Source organism: Sminthopsis crassicaudata, chromosome 2 (assembly GCF_048593235.1).
Source record: "Sminthopsis crassicaudata isolate SCR6 chromosome 2, ASM4859323v1, whole genome shotgun sequence".
In the NCBI taxonomy this organism is placed as follows: Eukaryota; Metazoa; Chordata; class Mammalia; order Dasyuromorphia; family Dasyuridae; genus Sminthopsis; species Sminthopsis crassicaudata.
The window spans coordinates 39,628,497-39,650,786 of record NC_133618.1 but is presented as its reverse complement, the minus strand read 5'-3'; the positions used below and the strand labels follow the sequence as shown (position 1 = coordinate 39,650,786).

General features: G+C 38.4%; 1 protein-coding gene across 1 annotated transcript in view; it reads right to left on the bottom strand.

The window, feature by feature from the left end:
- The window catches only part of HYDIN (HYDIN axonemal central pair apparatus protein), a 414,007-nt gene that overhangs the window by 334,206 nt on the left and 57,511 nt on the right, over positions 1–22,290 (bottom strand). The window contains 1 exon segment of the mRNA XM_074285934.1: positions 1,853–2,052. Within this exon segment, the coding sequence (XP_074142035.1) occupies positions 1,853–2,052 (200 nt within the window).

Genomic DNA, 22,290 nt, shown 5'->3' with positions numbered 1-22,290 from the left:
GAGGAGAAAGGAGAGGAGAGGAAGGAAGGAATAGAATAGCCTTAGATCTCCTTGGTAACCTAGGCATTGAAGCTATGAAGCGAATGTCTCTCAGCAGTATCTGTGCATGGAATTGTACTGGGCTTTACATCTGGCTACTTGACAATGTGGCTCGGTGATGACTCCCATTAGGGAGACTGCCCAGACTTCTCCAAACGCACTGCGAGCCTGTCCCTCTTGGGGAAATGCTGAGAAGCCTGTGGTTTGTGGTTCACCACATTTATTTTAAGCAATGGAAGAGCCTGTGTCCTTCCCCCATGGTGAATCAGCCCAGCCTGTGAGCCCGCCCGTGAACTCTGAAGGCAGCAGGGCCACCTCACTGCCTGCTAGCCCCCGCCCCCCCTAATACCACCTCTTATGGCTCATTTTTGGCAAACAGCCTCGGATGGATTCTATTTTAACAATTAAAATGCCCAAGACCTGTTACCAAATGATGTTTGGTCAAGATCAGCGTTGGGTTTTGAATCTGAAGACTTGAGATAAAGTCTACAACAATTAAAAAAAAAAAAGTAACATTAGCTAGGGAGTTGATCTTTAGAGCTTTTAAGATTTGCAGAGAGCTTTATTACCTCCTTTGATCCTCACCATGACCCTGGGAGGGAGGATCTGTGATTGTTCCCATTTTACAGAGGAGAAAATGGAGGCAGGCAGAGAGGAAGTGACTCATTCAGGATCACAGGGTGAGCCGGCACTCCCCCATCTGGGGATCCCACTTCTGCTCCCCTGTATCTCAGGGTTCCCCTCTATAAATGAGGGATTGGACTGGGAGCCAAAGTTAACAGCGTCACTCACTTTGTGAGCTCTAAAACACCACATTGGTCTAGCTCTTGGGGGAGCTCAAAGGTCCCTGCTGCCTTCACACATTATACTTTTGCTTCTTAAGAACACAAGCCAGGCCTCCCACTGAGGCAGAGGCCCAATGGACACATGGACAAAGGATGCATAGGAGCGCCTGCCTATTTTTCCAAAAAGGAGTCAGATAAGTCTCTATAGTCCTTTAGTGTCCTCTGAAGGTAAGAGGGAGGGAGGGAGGAAGGGATGAAATGGGGTGGAGAGAGAGAGAAAAAGAGAGAGGGAGGAAAGAGGGAGAGAAAGAGGGAGAGGAAGAGGGAAAGGCAGGGGGAGGGGGGAGAGGGAGAGGAAGGGGGAGAGGGAGGGGAAAAAGGAAAAGGAGAGGGAGGAGGAGGAAGAGGAGGAGGAGAGAAGAAGAAAGAGAGGAAAAAGAGAGACAAAAAGACAGAAACAGAGAGAGACAGAGAGATGAAGAGACAGACTGACAGAGAGAGAGAGAGAGAGAGACAGAGAGAGACAGAGAAAGAGAGAAAGAGAGAGAGAGACAGAGAGAGAGACAGAGAGAGACAGAGAAAGAGAGAAAGAGAGAGAGAGAGACAGAGAGAGAGAGAGACAGAGAGAGACAGAGAAAGAGATAAAGAGAGAGAGAGACAGAGAGAGAGAGACAGAGAGAGACAGAGAAAGAGAGAAAGAGAGAGAGAGAGAGAGAGACAGAGACAGAGACAGAGACAGAGACAGAGACAGAGACAGAGAGACAGAGACAGAGAATAAGACAGAGAGGCGAAGGAGAGGAGAAGAGAGACAGAGAGAGACCCAGAGAGACAGAAGACAAGAGAGAGAGAGAGGAAGAGACAGACAGACAGACAGAGAGGCCAGATGATTCATTCTGCCCTATTAGCCAAGGTTGGGAGAAATGGCTAATTAGAATCAATAAGAAAGCAATCGGCCGTATTGCTCTGCTGGCAGCCCGGGGGTGCTGACTGGGGAGCTGTGCTCCATCATGGGGTCCAGGCCCGCCTACCTCCGGATCTGGATGTGGATCACGGCCTCCCTGTTGCCGATATTCCGAACCAGCAGAATCTTCTGGGTGCTGTATTTGACAGGACAAACACCAAAGTTCAGCTCATCGGGAAAATCCAGGATGGCACGAGCGCCCCGAGCCTTAATGGGCACGATGAACTTTTCTCTCTCCGTCACACAGGTCAACACGTGGGAATAATCCTAGGAGGAAGAGGAGGGTTCATCAGCTGGAGGCCATGGAGGGGGCGGGGAAGGAGCTCAGGCTTCTAGGTGGCTGCTAGACCCTGCACGATGTTTGACCTCTGGGAGAATGGCTAGCTGAGTCAAGGCAATGAGCTTCCCCTGGTGCGGTTTGACCAATGGAAAACTCACCCTTTGTGGAAACACTGATCTCAGGGGCGGCTGGGCCTGGAGTCAGGAGGACTCATCTTCCTGAGTTCGAATCCAGCCTCAGTCCCTGGCCAAAGCCCTTCACCATTTTGCCTCAGTTTCCTCTTCTATAAAATGACTTGGAGGAGGACATGGCAAACCACTGCAGTAATTCTGCCGAGAAAACCCCCAATTGGGTCACAGAGAGTCTGGCTCTCATGAAAAACAACTCATAGGGGGTGGAGCCAAGATGGCGGAGAAGATACACGTGATTTTGTGAGCTCCCTTCTTCCCTCATTTCCAAATAGTTAAATCAGCCTCAAAAATAACGCTGGACTGATAGAAACCACAAGAATTGGGAGCACAACTTACCAGCTGAAGAGAATCTGGAGTTTCAACAGAAAAGGTCGGTTCCCAAGGGAGGAAGAAAAAAGGCCAGCACAGATAGGGTTAGGTGCTAGCACACTGCACCAATTGAGCTGGGGAGAACTCTGGGATCAGAGAAGCCACTGAGATAGAAGAATCTGGCACAGGCTGTTAGCTCTTCTCTGCTTATAAAACAGCAGCTCAGAAATCAAGCCACTTTAAAATATAAAGCCAGATACTAGAATCACCCCAATACAGAAGTGACCTAACAGATCTCAGCAAGGCTGTGCAGCTGCTTTCTGCTGTCTGGGGCTTCACCTTGGGATAGTTAAGAGCTTGAACAGCGGGGACACAGCCTGAGGCTACATCTAATCAACATGGTGCGGGGCTTGACTGAAGGCTGTGGAACTCAGCCGTTGGAAGTCCCAGAGAAGCGGAACCTTTGAAATAGGGAACGCGGTTTCTGGGCAGACACTTCCAGTTTGAGCACGGGGCTTTTCACATCAGCTGCTGATATCCACGCCCCATGGGACGTATTGGCTGGGCTTTGTGTCACCTTTACTGTTCAGTCTTAAACCTCAGGGATGTCTCTAGGACACACAGCGGGGTCCTTCACTGGGCAACCCTCACAGCACAGCCGTACTAATCACCTCTGAGGCACTTCCAGGGAGGGGTGGGGAACTCTCTCCCAGAGCTATCTCTTAGATCAAGCACAGGGGCCGCTGCATCCATCCAGTCTGGGAGAAAGCTGGTAAAGAAATAAATAAATAAACTTCTTACCCCAAGGGCAGACCCCAAAAGATTTTTAACCATAAGTAAAAAGCTAAAGAGAACCATTGATTCCTTCTACACAGAGAAAGAGCGGGTATCCAAACCCCAAGGAAGTTAATAGCAGAGAGTCAGCAGATAACAGCCTGAAGGGGAACGATACCTGCCCCCCATCACATAACTCTCTCCTAGAAGAGACTATTAAAAAGTTAAGAGAGTTTGAAGAAAAATGGGGAAAGCAAAGAGAAGCTATGATAGAGAATAACAACATTCTGAAATTTGAGTTGGAAAAAATAAAGAATTCACAGGAGATGCAGGGAAACAAAATTTGTTAATTAGAAAAGGTTAAAAAATCACAGGAAAGTAGGATTTCTGAATTGGAAAAAGAAAATAACTCTAAAAAAATTAGGGAAATGGAAAAAAATTCAATAGAGCAAAATAATGCATTTAAAAACTCAATTGGGCATATACAAAAAGAACTAAAAAATGTGAATGAAGAAAATAACTCATTAAAAATCAGGACGGAACAAATAGAAATGAATGATTCATTGAGAACCCAAGAATCAGTCAAACAAAACAAAACAAAAAAAGAAAAAAAAAAAAGAAAAGCTGGAGAATAACATCAAATACTTACTGGGAAAATCTATAGACCTGGAAAATAGATCTAGGAGAGATAATCTGAGGATCATTGGACTTCCTGAAAACTATGACCAAAAAAAGAGCCTAGATTCTATTTTACAGGAAATCATCAAAGAGAACTGTCCAGAGATAATAGAAACAGAAGGGAAAATAGGCGCTGAAAGAATTCATCGAACACCTTCTGAAAAAGACCCTAAAAAAAGAACTCCACAGAATATTGTGGCTAAGCTGCAGAATTACCACACAAAGGAAAAAATATTGCAAGCAGCTAGAAAAAAGCAATTCAAATATCAAGGGGCTACAATAAGGGTCACTCAAGATCTGGCTGCCTCCACATTAAAAGATCGAAGGGCCTGGAACCTGATATTCCGAAAGGCAAAAGATCAAGGATTGCAACCAAGAATAAACTACCCAGGTAAGTTTAGCATTTTCTTCCATGGAAGAAGATGGTCATTCAATGAAACAGAGGAATTCCATTTGTTTCTAAGAAAAAAACCAGACTTAAACAAAAAATTTGATCTACATCCACAAGACTGAAGAGAAACAGAAAAAGGTAAAAAGAACTCTTGAGAACTGTATCTCTATTGTGGATATGTAGAAAGTCCACATGGATAATTTGATTTTACTGATATAAAAAAGGGGGGGAGTAGTAAAGGGAAGGGGGTAGTATCAGAAAAAGGGGAAGGAGTGATAAAAAGAGCAAAACTACATCCCAGGAAGAAGCAAAGAAAATATACCATATCTGAGGAAATTTAGAGAGGGGGAGAAACATTGTGTGAATCTTACTCTCATCAGAATAGGCTCAAAGAGTAAATAATTGACATATTTGTTTTTCAGAGAATTCTCTCTCACCTCATTAAAAGGGGGGAGAGGAAAAGGGAAAAGGAAAAGGGGAATAAGGGAAGGGACTTGGAAGGAAGGGGGAGGGATACTAAAAAAGGAGGGCTGTGCATCACAAGTGGGGTGTATAAATTAAATATTGGAGAAGGGGTTCAGGGGGGTCAAGGGAAAAAGCATAATCTGGGGAAAATATGATGGCAGAAAATACAAAATTAATAATTTTAACTGTAAATGTGAATGGGATGAACTCTCCCATCAAACGGAGACGGATAGCAGACTGGATCAAAAGTCAGAACTCTACAATATGTTGTTTACAGGAAACACACTTAAAGCAGGGAGATACATACAGAGTAAAGGTAAAATGTTGGAGCAGAATCTATTATGCTTCAGGTAAAGCCAAAAAAGCAGGGGTAGCCATCCTTATCTCAGATCAAGCAAAAGCAGAAGTTGATCTAATTAAAAGAGAAAAGGAAGGAAACTATATCCTGCTAAAAGGTAGCATAAACAATGAAGCCATATCAATACTAAACATATATGCACCAAGTGGTATAGCATATAACTTTCTAAAGGAAAAGTTAAGAGAGTTGCAAGAAGAAATAGACAGTAAAACAATAATAGTGGGAGATCTCAACGCTGCACTCTCAGATTCAGACAAATCAAACCACAAAACAAATAAGAAAGAAATTTAAAAAGCAAATAGAATTTAGAAAAACTAGGTATGATAGACCTTTGGAGAAAAGTGAATGGCCATAGAAAGGAATATACTTTCTTCTCAGCAGTTCATGGAACCTATACAAAAATTGACCATATATTAGGACATAAAGATCTCAAAATTAAATGCAGGAAGGCAGAAATAATAAATGCCTTCTTCTCAGATCACAATGCAATAAAAGCTACATTCAGTAAGAAGTTAGGGGTAAAGAGACCAAAAAGTAATTGGAAACTGAATAATCTCATCTTAAAGAATGACTGGGTGAAACAGCAATTTATAGAAACAATAATTTCACCCAAGATAATGCCAATGATGAGACATCATACCAAAATCTGTGGGATGCAGCTAAAGTGGTAATAAGGGGAAATTTTATATCTTTAGAGGCTTATTTGAACAAAATAAAGAAAGAGAAGATTAACAAATTGGGCCTGCAACTTAAAAAGCTAGAAAAAGACCAAATTAAAACCCCTCAACCAAAAATCAAACTTGAAATACAAAAATTAATAGGAGAAATCAATAATATTGAAAGTAAAAAAAAACTATTGAATTAAAAAATAAAACCAAGAGTTGGTTTTATGAAAAAGCCAATAAAATAGATAAACCTTTGGCAAATCTGATCAGAAAAAGGAAAGAGGAAAATCAAATTGTTAGTCTTACAAAGGAAAAGGGGGATCTTTCCACCAATGAAGAGGAAATTAGAGAAATAATAAGGAGTTACTTTGCCCAACTTTATGCCAATAAATTTGATAACTTAAGTGAAATGGATGACTACTTCCAAAAATATAGGCTTCCTAGATTAACAGAGGAGGAGATAAATTGCTTAAATAGTCCCATTTCAGAAAAAGAAATAGAACAAGCTATTAATCAACTCCCCAGGAAAAAAATCCCCAGGACCAGATGGATTTACATGTGAATTCTACCAAACATTTAAAGAACAATTAGCCCCAATGTTATATAAACTATTTGAAAAAATAGGGGATGAAGGAGTCCTACCAAACTCCTTTTATGACACAGACATGGTACTGATACCTAAACCAGGTAGATTGAAAACTAAGAAAGAAAATTATACACCAATCTCCTTAATGAATATTGATGCTAAAATCTTAAATAAGATATTACCAAAAAGACTTCAGAAAATCATCCCCAGGATAATACACTATGATCAAGTAGGATTTATACCAGGAATGCAGGGCTGGTTTAATATTAGGAAAACTATTAGTATAATTGACCATATTAATAATCAAATTAATAAAAACCAAATGATCATCTCAAATAGATGCAGAAAAAGCATTTGATAAAATCCAACATCCATTCCTACAAAAAACGCTTGAGAGTATAGGAATAAATGGACTATTCCTTAGAATAATCAGAAGCATATATCTACGACTGTCAGTAAGCATAATATGCAATAGAGATAAACTGGAACCTTTCCCAGTAAGATCAGGAGTGAAACAAGGTTGCCCACTATCACCATTACTATTCAATATAGTATTAGAAACACTAGCCTCGGCAATAAGAGCCAAGAAAGAGATTCAAGGAATTAGAGTAGGAAATGAGGAAATCAAACTATCACTCTTTGCAGATGGCATGATGGTATACTTAGAGAACCCCAAAGACTCTGCTAAAAAGCTATTAGAAATAATTCAGAATTTTAGCAAAGTTGCTGGATACAAAATAAATCCACATAAATCCTCAGCATTTTTATATATCACCAACAAACTGCAACAGCAAGAGATACAAAGAGAAATTCCATTCCAAACAAATGTTGAGAGTATAAAATATTTGGGAATCCATCTACCAAAGAAAAGTCAGGAATTATATGAGCAAAATTATGAAACACTTGCCACAAAAATAAAGTCAGATTTAAATAATTGGAAAGACATTCAGTGTTCTTGGATAGGCCGAGCGAATATAATAAAGATGACAATACTCCCCAAAATAATCTATTTATTTAGTGCTATACCAATCAGACTCCCAAGAAACTATTTTAATGACCTAGAAAAAAATAACAACAAAATTCATATGGAAGAATAAAAGGTCAAGAATTGCAAGGGAACTAATGAAAAAAAAGTCAGAGGAAGGTGGTCTAAGTGTACCTGATTTAAAGCTATATTATAAAGCAACAGTCACCAAAACCATTTGGTATTGGCTAAGAAATAGACCAGTTGATCAGTGGAACAGATTAGGTACAAAGGACAAAAAAGGGTACATCTATAGCAATCTAGTCTTTGACAAACCCAAAGATACCAATATTAGGGATAAAAATTCATTATTTGAAAACTGTTGGGAAAACTGGAAATTAATATGGCAGAAATTAGATATGGATCCACACTTAACACCATATACCAAGATAAGATCAAAATGGGTCCATGATTTAGACATAAAGAATGAGATCATAAATAGATTAGAGGAACAGAGAATAGTTTACCTCTCAGACTTGTGGAGGAGGAAGGAATTTATGACCAGAGGAGAACTAGAGATCATTATTGATCACAAAATAGAACATTTTGATTACATCAAACTAAAAAGTTTCTGTACAAACAATACTAATGCAAACAAGAATAGAAGGGAAGTAACAAATTGGGAAAATATTTTTAAAGTTAAAGGTTCTGATAAAGGTCTCATTTCCAAAATATATAGAGAACTGACTCTAATTTATAAGAAATCAAACCATTCTCCAATTGATAAATGGTCAAAGGATATGAACAGATAATTCTCAGATGATGAAATTGAAACTATATCCACTCATATGAAAGAGTGTTCCAAATCACTACTGATCAGAGAAATTCAAATTAAGAACTCTGAGATACCACTACACACCTGTCAGATTGGCTAAGATGACCGGAACAAATAATGATGAATGTTGGAGGGGATGTGGGAAAACTGGGACACTAATACATTGTTGGTGAAGTTGTGAAAGAATCCAACCATTCTGGAGAGCAATTTGGAACTATGCCCAAAAAGTTATCAAACTGTGCATACCCTTTGATCCAGCATTGCTGCTATTGGGCTTATATCCCAAAGAAATACTGAGGAGGGGAAAGGGACCTGTATGTACCAAAATGTTTGTGGCAGCTCTTTTCGTAGTGGCTAGAAACTGGAAGATGAATGGATGTCCATCAATTGGAGAATGGGTGAGTAAATTATGGTATATGAATGTTATGGAATATTATTTCTCTGTAAGAAATGACCAGCAGGAGGAAGCTTGGAGAGACTTACATCAACTGATGCTGAGTAAAATGAATAGAACCAGAAGATCGCTGTACACTTCAGTGTTGTATGAAGATGTATTCTGATGGAAGTGGATATCTTCAACATAAAGAAGATCCAACTGACTTCCAGTTGATCAATGATGGACAGAAACAATTACACCCAGAGAAGGAACACTGGGAAGTGAATGTAAACTATCTACCCAGGTTATTTACACCTTCGGAATCTAATACTTAACGTGCAACAAGAAAATTGGGTTTACACACATATATTGTATCTAGGTTATACTGTAACACATGTAAAATGTATGGGATTGCCTGTTATCTAGGGGAAGGAGGAGAGGGAGGGAGGGGATAATTTGGAAAAACGAATACAAGGGATAATGTTATAAAAAAATTACTCATGCATATATACTGTCAAAAAAATTATAAAACGCTAATATTGATCTGGTGCTCTAAAGTCACAGAACATTTTACACCAGACACTCACGAGAGCCTCCCAAAGTCTTGGAGGCCAAGGCAGCGTTATCCCCATTTCACAAATGAGAGGACAGGCTGAGGAGTCCACACCTACTGAGACTCAGCTAAGCGAGGGTCCTGGACAGGATTTGAATTCAGGTCTTCTTGGCCCAAGTCCAGCACTCCTTCTCTTCCCCCATGTCACAAAAAAAGGTCAAAAAGGGAGAATGCTGCAGGGCTGGAAAAGAATTGAACCCTGTGCCTGTGATAAGTGGTCCGACGTCCCTCGGGGCCTTCTTCAGCTTTCCCAAGATCTTCCCAGTGGGGAGCTGTGTGAATGGCTAAAGACCTAATTCAGTGGGAAGCTGCCCCAGTTATCTCTCTCTCCATGACCCTATTTGGGGGTCTCTTAGCAAGAACACTGGAGGGGTGGGCCGTTTCCTCCTCTGATTCTTTTTGCAGAGGAGGAGATGGGCCCCCACAAAGTGAAGTGACATGCTTGGGGTCCCACAACTCCCCAGTGTCTGAGGGTGGATTTGAACCCCTGAAAGTGAGTCCCGTGGGCCCCAGGGCCAGGGTTTTACCCACTGCCCCACTAAGCTGCCCTATTAAAAACTGCTTTGAGACAATAAATGAGACTCACTTTGATTTCAGACAGGCTGAAATCCTGCCTGAATAAATGTTTTGCCTTTATACAACAACAATCTTGTAAAAGTGAGCAACCCTGAAAGACTTAGAGCCTTGATCAGTGCAATGGCCCATTCTAGGGGACACATGTTAAAGGCTGAGGCCTACCTGAAACACAGACGTGAACTCAATTTGCCCAACGAGGCATGTTTTTTTGGACATATGAATACAGGCATTTGAGGTTTCTTATTAGAAGGATTTTTTTTCTTTGTTTCATTGTAGATTTCCTCCCTAGCCCTCCAATTTAGTGGAATAGGAAAAGATTTTTTATAAAAAAACAAAATTAATGATTTGTGTTGGAAAAAAATCAATATTTAGTTTTCTAAAGTAAAATGCTAAAGCAGTCCCAAGATTTTAAAAAGTGGGCATATCAATTCAATTAAACATTTATTAAGCAAAGTCTTATACTTACACCTGACCACTAGGAAGTACAGCAGATAGAATGCTGAGTTCAAATCCAGTGTTAGATACTTACTAGCTGTGTGATCTAAAAAAAGTCATTTGACCTCTAGCTGCCTTGATTTCCTTAATTTAAAAATGAAAATAATAACAACTCCTAATTAGTAGGGTAATAATTATTAACTAATAATTATTATTATTAATAATAATAATTAGTAGGATAATATTTTGTAAAAAATATTTGTAGAAAACTTAACACATTGTCTGGTACACAGCAGGTGCTTAATAAATGCATGTTCCTTTCCCTTATTTACTATATACAAGACACTATCACAGAAATACTAAGATGAAACAAGATTCATACAATGCCCTCAAGAAACACCTTTCCCCTCGTACCCAGTACAGTCTAGAGGCAGCATCTAACGTGGCTAAGAAGCATAAAAGCTACTTCCAGCCCTGAGGAAAATGCATTTTTCATAGAGATAAAAAAATGAAATAAAGAATAGACTTCTCAATTTCCAGCAACTTAATAGAATCAAAAAATGTATACAATTAGCTCATCTAGAGTAGGTGAGGATATCTGCTCTCTTTAGTAAGCTAATTTTAAAAACCAGCTTTGTGTTATGACTAAAATACTCTACTGATAATTTCATTTCATACACTCTGGAGAACAATACAGAAACAACTCTTCTCAGCATTGCTGCCAAAGCCAGCCTCGCCCCTTGGTTGGCATCCTATACAAGTGTGACTGAGAGTCGCTGGCTAGGAGAGAGGACTTTCCATGTGTTTCTCTATTACCCTGATGCTCAGTCTCCTTTCCATTCTCTCCTCCCCCAAAAGTCAGACCTCACAGCCAACAAACCAAAGCTAGACTCACTGGCTTTGGCTATTATTAGCTTTTTCTCTCAATAGGTATTCCCTATTATTGCCTGCAGGCCATTATTAAATATTCCTGTGTGAGGATCTAAGCTCCCAGCATATCTACAATAGCCCCTGGGTGTGGTTTGTTCTCTCAAGGTAATGTCGAGTTCAAAAGAAACCTGGGTCCCACTGATGATGGCTGACTCCAGAAGAGGCCGGCAGATTATATTCAACCAACAGATAAATCAGATTGAGTCTTTTTTTTTTTTCAGTCAGATCCTTAGCTTTTGTAGAATGTCTATTTCAAGCAGTCAAGTGTTTGGCTATAGATTTCTATTTCTTGTATTTCTCCGGTTGCCATGGCCAAAGAATCCATCACTCAAGGGCTGACATCTTCCCTGTGAACATCTCTTCACACATAGCCTAGTATCCTCTGGACAGTAGACAGTGTCTGTTGCTAAGATACGCTTAAAGTCTTTCTAATTTTTAAAAATATTTTTACTTAATTACAATTATATAAAAATTAAAGCATACTATTATTCAAAAATCATTTTGCATGATCTGGGCAGTAGACAGCACTGTGGTTACAAAAATATTAACTGATGGTAATTAAAATGTAGTTTCAAAGCTGTTACTGAAGATCAGGGGCAAAGGAATGACAGAGGAGTCACTAAATCCATCGGATTAAGGTCACCTAATAATGATAAAAGAAATTAGAGGGCATATAGATGGATAACAGATAGCAGCTGAGGACCTAAATAAAATTTCTTAGGTGAATTTTGTCAAACTTTTTTATGATTTGGGATGAAAAAAAGATTGAGGTGTGTTTGAGCTAATAAATTCCTTTGTCAAAATCAATCCACATATCCATAAATGAAAGAACTCCAAGGACAGCTTCTCAAGTCATTTTTTAAAAAATGTTCCAGTCTCTGAGTTTATGTATTTAATATGATCATATATAACATATTATTATGTAATATAACATTATATATTATTCTAATAGTTTAATATTAATTCAGGGAAGATTGTCTATTTTGCAAGGTAGGCAAATAAATACTCCAGTCAATAAATTTTATTTCAGTGCTTTCAGGGATTCAGGTAATCAAATAGCCCAAGTATTTAATTACTTAGTTCTTTTCCTCCCCTCATTTATTAAGAGTTGATAACATGAATGATAACATTACTGCATTTGACAGTCTTTTCTTATATAACAATCTCTCAGGTATCATTTCATTCTCATCTTGGGGTCCACAGGGTTTTTATCAAGTGAAAAGCCAACATTAGCAGAGAGTAGTTGTGAAAATTCAGTCAACCTGAGCCATGCAGCAGAATCACAGGTTTGATCCCAATTCAGTATATAAATAAAGGGAAGAAAAACATGATCAAATGCTATTCTTTAAAAGTGCAAGTGGGGGTGGAAGTGGATATCTTTGACAAAGAATAGATCTAATTGAGTTCCAATTGATCAATGATGGACAGAATCAGCTACATCCAGAGAAGGAACACTGGGGAATGAATGTGGACTACTTGAGTTTTGTTTTTCTTCCCAGGTTACTTTTACCTTCTGAATCCAATTCTTGTTGTGCAACAAGAGAACTGTTCAGTTCTACATACATATATCTAGGATATACTATAACATATTCAACATGTATAAGACTGCTTGCTATCTAGGGGAGGGAGTGGAGGAAGAGAATGGAAAAGTCAGAACAGAAGTGAGTGCAAGGGACAATGTTGAAAAATTACCCAGGCAAATGTACTGTCAATAAAAAGTTATTTAAAAAAAAAGTGTAAGTGTGATAAGGCACCAGTCTGTGGCTAGCAAAAGTAAGGGGCAATCCAGACAGATCATTTCACCTCTCCTGCCTCGCTAACATGCTGCCATAACAAAGGGTCCTGCTGGTGGCTCAGGGGTAGAGGGTTAGACTTGCCTCTGACACTTACTATCTGTGTGACCCCAGACAGGCCCCTCAATTTCTTTGTGCCTAAGCTTCTTTATCTGCAAAAAATGGAGTGGAAAGCAGACTTGAGGGTCTCCAAAGTTCCTTCCAGATCCTATGATTGAGACTTACTTACTTCACTCAGGATATACTATGGTTGAATCTGTGATTTAATTGGTGAAGGAAACTCCCAGGTGAGGAATCTCCCTCTACCAGTGCAGGTTAGCCTCTCACAGTGTCACTTATCTTGTCTTGAGTATTAAGAAATAAAGTCATTTACCTAGATTATTATAGGTTTGGGGGGGGGGAAAGGCTATGGCTAATCCAGTCTAGTAACATTGGATTGTGGAAGGGAATAAAGAAGGAAGGATAGGAAGGGAAAGGCTTTAAACAGCAGAGCTTTTTCTTTGTGATCCTGGAGATAATAGGAAACATGGGCTTTGGCAACTGAGTAAAGGATTTAAAAAGGTGGGGAGACAAGGCAGGGAGGCTAACCAAAAGGACACACATGACGGATGCTGTGACATGAGGAATGAGAGAAAGAAATAGTTTGAGTAAGACTTCTCAGTTACAAATTTCAGTACCTGTCCAGAAGAGTGGCTTTCTCTATAGAAACAGGGAAATTCAGAGGGGATTGCTTTTACAGAGAATATGATAAATTCAGTTTTGAATGTGTTGAGTTTGGAATGCCTAATGGATATCCAATTGGTGTTTCAGATGTGGAATTCAGGAGAGAGATCATGACTGAAAATCCAGATCCAGAAGTCAGCTACAAAGAGATAGTTATTGAACCTAAAAGTTCATGACAACTTTGAGAGAGGGTCTAACATAGACTAAGAAAAAGGGTCTCCAGACAGAACCTTAGAGACTTTTCATAATAAGTGGATAGAACATGAGATGAGATGACAAAGAAGACTGAGGAGATATGATCAAATAGGTAGGAAGAAAATCGGGAGGGAATAAGTCGTGTCAGAATGCACAGGAGGTGAAAATAGTTACTATGACTGGTCCTTTTTAGTGAAAATAATAAATCCCTTGAGGTGGCTGCATTATTTGAATTCAAATCACACATCTCCATTGGGCTGGAACCCATTACCATATTTTACATAATTATAACTTTGATACCAATTTGAACACATGCCTTGGAGAGGTCAAATAGGATAAGGGCAGAGAAGGGGGCATCAGATTTAGCCAGTAAGATAGTTGATAATTGTAATAAGTGCAATTTTAGTTGAGTTCCATTGTGGACAAGTTGAATTTGAGATGTGAATGGGATCTTTAGGTTGGAAATGCTTAGCAGATGGTTCAGGAGAGAGATTAGAGTGGGATATAGAGCTAGTTATTACTCAAATAAAAAGGATAATCTAACCCATGGCTGATGCTATTCACAAGACTCACTAACCTCTAACTGAAATGTAGTGTTATTCTGAGGAGGAGGTCACAGACTTTGTCAGACTGCCAGCGAGGTCTAGGATACAAGAAAGGTTAAGAAACCCCATGGTAAGTGGCAGAAAGCATTGTTAAGTAAGGAAAGAGAAGGTAGATGGTAAGAGTCATCAGGGAAAGGAGAGGCAGGAAAAAGCAACTACAAGGATCCAAAGGAGAAGGAGAGCTCAGTTGGTGACATGAAATGCTCTAGAAAGGTCAGAACAGAAGAGGAAGAGAAAGGGCTGGAGATCTTAAAAGTTAAGAGATGATTGGGACATGGGAGTGAATAATTTCAGCTGGTTGGTGGAACCAAGAGCCAGATTCCAAGGAGCCCTTTGTAAAAAGAAATAGAAAAGAATGGTGCAATGGAGCCATGTCTATGAAAGGAAGATGATTACAGGAGTAATGGCCCAAAGAGACCGCAAGGATGTAAGGGAAGGCTTGGGTTTCTTGTATTGAGGGGTGTTTTCAGGATAAGGGAGACCTACATGTGTTTTTAAGCCACAAGAAAGGAGGGAATCTCAATCTCTCAATAAGGAGGGATTGAGAATGAGAGATGGGGAATGACAAAAGAGGCAAGCTTCTGGAAGAGCAACCCTGAAGCATGCCCAAGAGACACAATATTGGCCTGATGACTGGAATACAGAATTAGGAGGGCTGGCTCTGTTGTGTGGGGATTACCATGCACAAAAAGCAAAACTGATTTAATGATAGCCAAGAGAGAGGAGAGAGAAGAGAGTTCAGGACAGAGCCTGCAGGGGACAACGAGGCTTAGGGAATTTCAAAGGAATAGAAAGGGTAATAGGCTAGGATGGGGTGGGGGTGGGGAGTTACATTTCTCTAATTTCTAATTTATTTAGTTAAATTATTTATTTAAACTAAATTATTATTAACAATTATTAAATTTAAATTAAATTATTTAAAAACATGATTCATGGGATTCATAGACCATCAAATTACGGTGATGGGTAGAGGCATACAATAGGCTAAAAAACCTTTTGTTTTTATGTATGTAGAAGTATGTAGGAGAGAGTAATGTCATGGAAACAAGTCTCTCAGATGATGGGGTGAACGAGAAAGTCTAAAGATGCAGAATGGAGAGGTCTAAGAGAAGGCTCTCAGATTTAGCAATTTAGAGATGGCTGGTCAGGATGATTTCAGAGAGGCCAGGAAAGATTTCCATGAACTGATGCTAAGTGAAATGAGCAGAACCAGAAGATCATTGTATATGGCAACAAGAAGACTATAAGATGATCAATTCTGATCGACGTGGCTCTCTTCAACAATGAGATGATTCAGACCAGTTCCAATGATCTTGTGATGAAGAGAGCCATCTACACCCAGAGAGAGGATTGTGGGAACTGGATGTGGATCACAACATAGCATTTTCATTCTTTTTGTTGTTGTTTGCTTAAATTTTATTTTGCTTCTCTTTTTTCCTGTTTGATTTGATTTTTCTTGTGCAGCAAGATACTTTTATAAATATATATGCATATATTGGATTTAACATATATTTCTACCATGTTTAACATAAAAAAGAGATGGCTGGTAATCTTTGAGACACCCATTTCAATGGAGTAAATGGGCCAGAAGCCAGATTGCAAAGGGTTTAGGAGTGTATGCGCTCAGGTAGCAGGGTGGCCAATGTGGACTATGCTAAGAGTTTAGCAAGAAAAAGGAGAAAATTTACTACCTTGAGCTTATGACTGAGTCCAATCAAGAATGTTTAAGAAAAGGGAGATTTGAACATGGAAGTGGTTGAGAAGAAAGCAGAGAAAGGGGGATTAAAGATGAGATTAGATTACATGATTTGTGAGGTCCCTTCAAGTCTGACATTCCACAGTTCTACAAGTGTCCTAATTAAGCCTGATATTTGTCTAGTAGCTGGAGAAAAGGATAGAAAAGCTTTAACTGTTATCAGGGAATGGACTTGGGTGGCTCATTGCCAGGAAGTCTCTTGTGTCAAAATAAAATAATTTTTTTTTAAGAAAATGAAAGAAGATTCAATAGGAGTCCTAATTCCTAGACTAGGTCCTACTGTGATATGCTTTTATAATTTGGGGAAAGTTAATTTACTATGAAAGCAAAACATTTTTTCATTAATAATTCACTGGAAAAAATACAAATTTAAAGAGCATTCCAACTTTGAACTTAAAAAAAGGTAGCTGATTTGTGCTATGTGGTTTGAACATTGACTATCACATTTCCATAGTGTACTATACTTGCAACAAGGATTATCAAATTAATAACATTATACGTAATCTTCAATCTGATCTTTGAAATAAGAGACAAGAAAAAGCAATGTGAATGTATTGCACCTGTTATCTGAGTATTTAACATCGTGGACAATTTAAATCCCCATGAAGCTGAATTAGTAGATGACAGAAAAAATTGTAAATTGTATTATCATTTTGGACATGCTAATATAATGTGGGTGTAGAAAATCCAATTGAAAGGGGACTGGCTTATTAAGTTGTGGCACGCTGCAATTTACATATCTCCTTCTCCAGATGTGGGGTGGGTAAATGAAGATGGGGGTGAGTAAAGATCAGCAGGGGATAAAGGAAAAATATAGATTTCCACTAGTTGGGGCATTTGGAGAGAAAGAGACCCCTTCTGAAAATGTCTTATTTTTATTTTTCCTAAGATAAATGTGGATCAAACAACATTTTTCTGTTATTCTCTGTGATACAGCTAAAAAATTGTACCCTCAGCTTTGATCAGCCTTTTTCACAAATGTTTAGTTTGGTTACAAGAGGGGACTGAGCAAGAAAATGTGAATACATGCATCTCTACAACTCTATCAGTCCCCCCCCCACACAGTGGAGCAATTTAAAGAGGGGCTGTGAGTTGGAATCCTATGTGATTTTGGGCAAATCATTTTTACTTCTCTGGGTCTTATTTTTACTTGTATATAAAAATGGGTTGAGAATGGGTAAGCTGTGCTATGAAGGTAAACCCAACAAACAAAACACACACACACACACACACACACACACACACACACACACACACACACACACACACACACACAAGAGAAAAGTGTTTGCATGTTTTCTCCATCACAAAAATATAGCTGAAGTAAATATTTCCTTGTAGGAGTTAATCAATGTTAGTGGTTAAATAGAATTGGACTGTCAGTCACTAGCATCTCAGGAGGGAGGGAGCAAATGCTGGGAGGCTTGAGTCAACAGGATGTGGGGAAAGAAAATTCAATCCTTGAACCCCGAGGGGCAGGTGGAATGGGCTTATCTCTGGGACAGTGGGTCAGAGCACCCCTGCTACACTATGATTCATCATCACCACTGGAAAAAAATAACTCAGAGTTCATTTGTTTTTCTGACAGTCAGTCAATAGTATCCTCTTTGTATATAAATGCAACATTATTCTTCTTGCTTTTATTTTCATTGTTATCATAGTCCATTTTTGTCTTTGTATTCCCAGCATCTAACAAGAGTGCCTTAGAGAAGGCTCTTAGTAAATGTTTGTTGAGGTGAACCTTTATTATTAACAAGACAGGAATTGGGGATTGAAAGTGTCAACATGAAAAGAAAGAAAAAGAGAACATAAGTCCATCCTTGTTGAAGAGGCAGGTACCCTGCAAATTACAAATGTGGACTCCCAAGACCAAGATATTCATTTTCATAACAAATACTAGTGTCCCCAGGAGGCTGAGGTTTTAAAATTTGCCCCAAACTAGGAAAACCTGTTAAATTTCCCCTGGCACCTCTCCCTGTGCCTATTCATATCTTAGAAATGGAACTTTACAGCCTTCAGTACCTTTTAAAAACCAGAAAGGATTAATAATACATGAAATTTTCAATTAGTTTATTTTAAAATCAAAAGTTTCCCAGTAGATATGTACTATACGGGCACATAGAATTGCATGATGAAATAAAAATGTCCATAGTTCCACAAAAACTGTAAAACAGGACCATGTAAACAAAGCAACAGCTAGACTTACTCGTTGGAAATGGGCCCCTGTGGAAAAATTAACTTTTCATATTCATGAAGTCAATGCCAATATAACCAAGATGCATTTCAGCTATTTATTTGCTATGTAATTATGCAGCAAAAAAATCCTCTAGAGGGTTCTTAATCCTGCATGATGGAAATATGTTTATCCAACAGAAGGCATGTTTTCTCCATCACAAGAGATAATAAAAGAAGATCCCATTGCTTCAAACCAGCAGTCTGACTTACAAGCTACAAAATTCACAATTGCTTTTCTTTAGGAACATGCAATAAATAATTTTTAATATCTAACAGCATCCTAAGTACCTTTCATTTCATAGACAGGTCTTATATACAGTGCCTTATAGAAAAGAATACCTATTTTAAAATATACTTATTTAACTATATTCATCTGTCTTGATACTGATACATTTAATTTGCAGGTCTAAATCAATCAAGGAAATAAATACTTGACTCCAAAATGTCAAGGAATATTGGGGGAGAGATGGTATTGTTAGCACTATGGTTAATAAATTTATAAGCACATACAACTGTGTTAAGTGCTTTGCAAAAAAAAAAAAAATTAAATATGCTTCTTTCCTGCTTGCTTTCCAGAACAAGAGACTTTGAACAAAGGTCAATGTATACTCTTTCTATATCCTTAAAGAGTTGGAGAGAGAACAAGCTGTGAAGATGTCCATTAACCATCTCCTTTTCCTTTCCAATTCTCAAGCCATATCTTTAACTCTAAACCTATGATTCTTTACTTTTAGACCAAGTTATTGTCCTTGCACCTAAACCAAAAAGGGGAAGGTAGATGGAAAAACATTCATTAAACACCTGCTATGTGCCAGGAAATAATAACAGCACTTTGCAAATATCATTTCACTTGATCCTGACAACATCTCTGAGAGGTAGGTGCCACAATTATCCTTATTTTTATCATTGGAGAAACTGAGGCAGACAGAGGTAAAGCAGCTCACTCAGAGTTTTACGGCTAGTAAGCACCTGAATTTGAATTATGGTCTTCCTAACACCAGGTCCAATGCTCTGTGCTCTATGGCATCCAACATGCAGCCTCCACTGACCTTACTCTTTTTAGACCCTGGACATAGATGTCAGTTTTCCTAGTAGGATGCTCTCCATATAAGACAGCCTCCCTGCTCACCCTTCATTCTCTGCTGAAATCCCACTGTTTTTTCCAAGCAAACCTAAGGCCCAACACACTCTCCACTGCCATCTCTGCAGCTCAGGGACATGTGGTCCATGACCGTCCCCATGCTCCCAGCAGTTTGCTTTTTGGTCATTTAAAGAACCCTTGAAACCCAGCCTTCCACCCAAAAAAGTATCCCCTCATCAGGAGAGATAACCAGAGCTCGGGAGACCTTTCTGGTTCTGGCCAGTGTCTGGTCTTTGACTCCTGTGATTGACCCTGCAGCTCATGTGAAGCTGAGTGATTGATAACCTACCATTGCCATGTTCTTGTTGAGCTTTTTAGTTTAGATGAAATTCAGGTGAAGCTGGGACAGGGGGTTATCCCATTAGGAGCCTTTCATAGAGGCAGTTAGGGTGCCACGATGCACAGAGCACTGGGCTTGGGAAGACCCATGTCCTTGAGTTCAAATCCAATCACAGTCACTGTTTGCCTCAGTTTCCCCATCTGCTAAATAAAATGGCAAACCTCTCCAGTATCTCTGTCAAGGAAATCCCAAATAGGATCCCAAATAGTTGGACATAGTGAACAACCACCTATTCTTTTATGTCTACTCTCTATAGACAATTATTGTGCAAAGTAGATAAAGTCATTGCTTTTCATAACTGAAAATAAAAATGTAATTAAACAAAAATAAAATGGAATAAAAGAATAAAAATATAATTTAATAAGTCCATCTTCTACAGATTCATCTTCAGGAAAACTCTAGTCGTAGGCAGGATAGTGGAGATATGTGCTTCTTCCTGTTCCCATGATTTTTATTTTTGCCCACAGTCTATACCTTGAGAGTCTCTCAAATAACAGACTTTTTGAAAATTAAAATGGACCAAATAGAAGCCACTAACTTTATGAGACAATAAGAAATGTTACATGTCAAAAGACTAAAAAATAAGAAAAATTTAAGGAATCTCATATCAGAAATAATTTAGAAAACAAACTGAAAAGAGCTAGTTTAAGAATCATTAGAATATAAATATGGCATACTGGACATATTTTTACAACTTTTTGGATATATTGTTCAATTATCCCAATTTTTCCCTCTATTTTTTTTTGTCTTTTAAGTATATTTTTTCTATATGAGATGGCTGCCTAAGTGGGAGGAGAAATACTATACTGAGAAAAATTTTAAATTACTAATAAAAACTTTTTTCTAAAAGCATCCTGATTGCCTGAAAGTCATGACCAATTTTTTTTAAAGTTCAGACATCCTATTTCAAGAAATCATAAAATAAAACTTCCTAGATCTTTTAGAACCAATTAGAAGAAAACCCAAAATAAGAATTCCTAAGAACATTACAGACAAAATCTAAAGCTTCCAAAGGAAAAAAAAAATAATTCTAGCATTTTTTCTTCAGCAAGAAAGATTGCAAGTACCAAGGAGCCACAAGATTACCAAAGATTTAACAATAACTGCCACAAAGAGGCAAAGAGTTTGTAATATGATATTCCAGAAAGCAAAATATATAAATTTAGTATTAAAAAAACTATCTGGAGAGGTTCTTATTGATTTACTACACTTTTACCTTTGTATCATCTCTTTTCATATTATACAATTGTCTGTCCCTGTATTTTGAATTTCAATCAACGTTTAAGTCATAAATCCCAAAGGCAAAAGGGATCGTGCAGTTAAATTGCTCTGAATAGTTTTTTCCTAGAGTAGTCTGGGGATCTATATCCATCCTTACCCTTTAGGGAAGAAATAGTTTCTTCTGTTTTCCCAATAACCGACTGAGATCTACTCACAAAAGAGAAGGCCATGAAAAGAGACATAAGAGTCCAAAGGTAGTATTGGTGGCCATGTGCCTGGGATAGAGCATTTTAAAGAATCATATAGATCCTGACACTGGAAAGGATTCCAAAGGATTCTCTAGTCTGTCTCACTGCCTTTAAGTTAGACGTGTTGAGGCTGAAGCAACTGAATTCATGGAAGGTAAAGAGATTTTTGCCCAAAGTCTCAGAGCTCACTAGAATACGGTGTTCTATCTCCTATTGCAGTCTTCTCTCCAATATATTAGGGTGAAAGTCATTATCTTCCTTGGCCTAGAACCTTTTTTTTCTTGCCAAAGGCCATTTGGATATTTATAACATCATTGATGCATCATACAAAATTATCAATTTATAGAACTCAAGCAGTGGCAGGTTGTTATATCTAGCTTTCAGTTCATCATTGCCTGTGGTTGCCTTAGCGAATGATTTTGCAGGCCTTCTATGGCCTGTGGGCTGGACATTCCCCACTCCTGATCCAGAATATAGAGATAATATTCACTTTCTTTCTAAACTAGGATTTTATGTAACAGGAATCAAGTTAATCTTCCCAAAATAAATGGCTACACTTGCCTATAAAATGATGCTCAAATAGAAATTTATAACCCATTTAAATTTTATAATACTGTGAAAATGCTGATTTTAGAAGAGGATAACTTAAAAGTCAAGTTAAGAGTTCCAATAAAATTGTTTAATTTTTATTAAAACAATATTTATAAATTAAAAAGATAATATTTCTCCTCCTCTGATTTTGTTGTTGCCAGGTACATAGACTCACCTATTTTCTCTATATTTAAATACACTTTTACAATAAAAAATTAAGAGATAAAAATT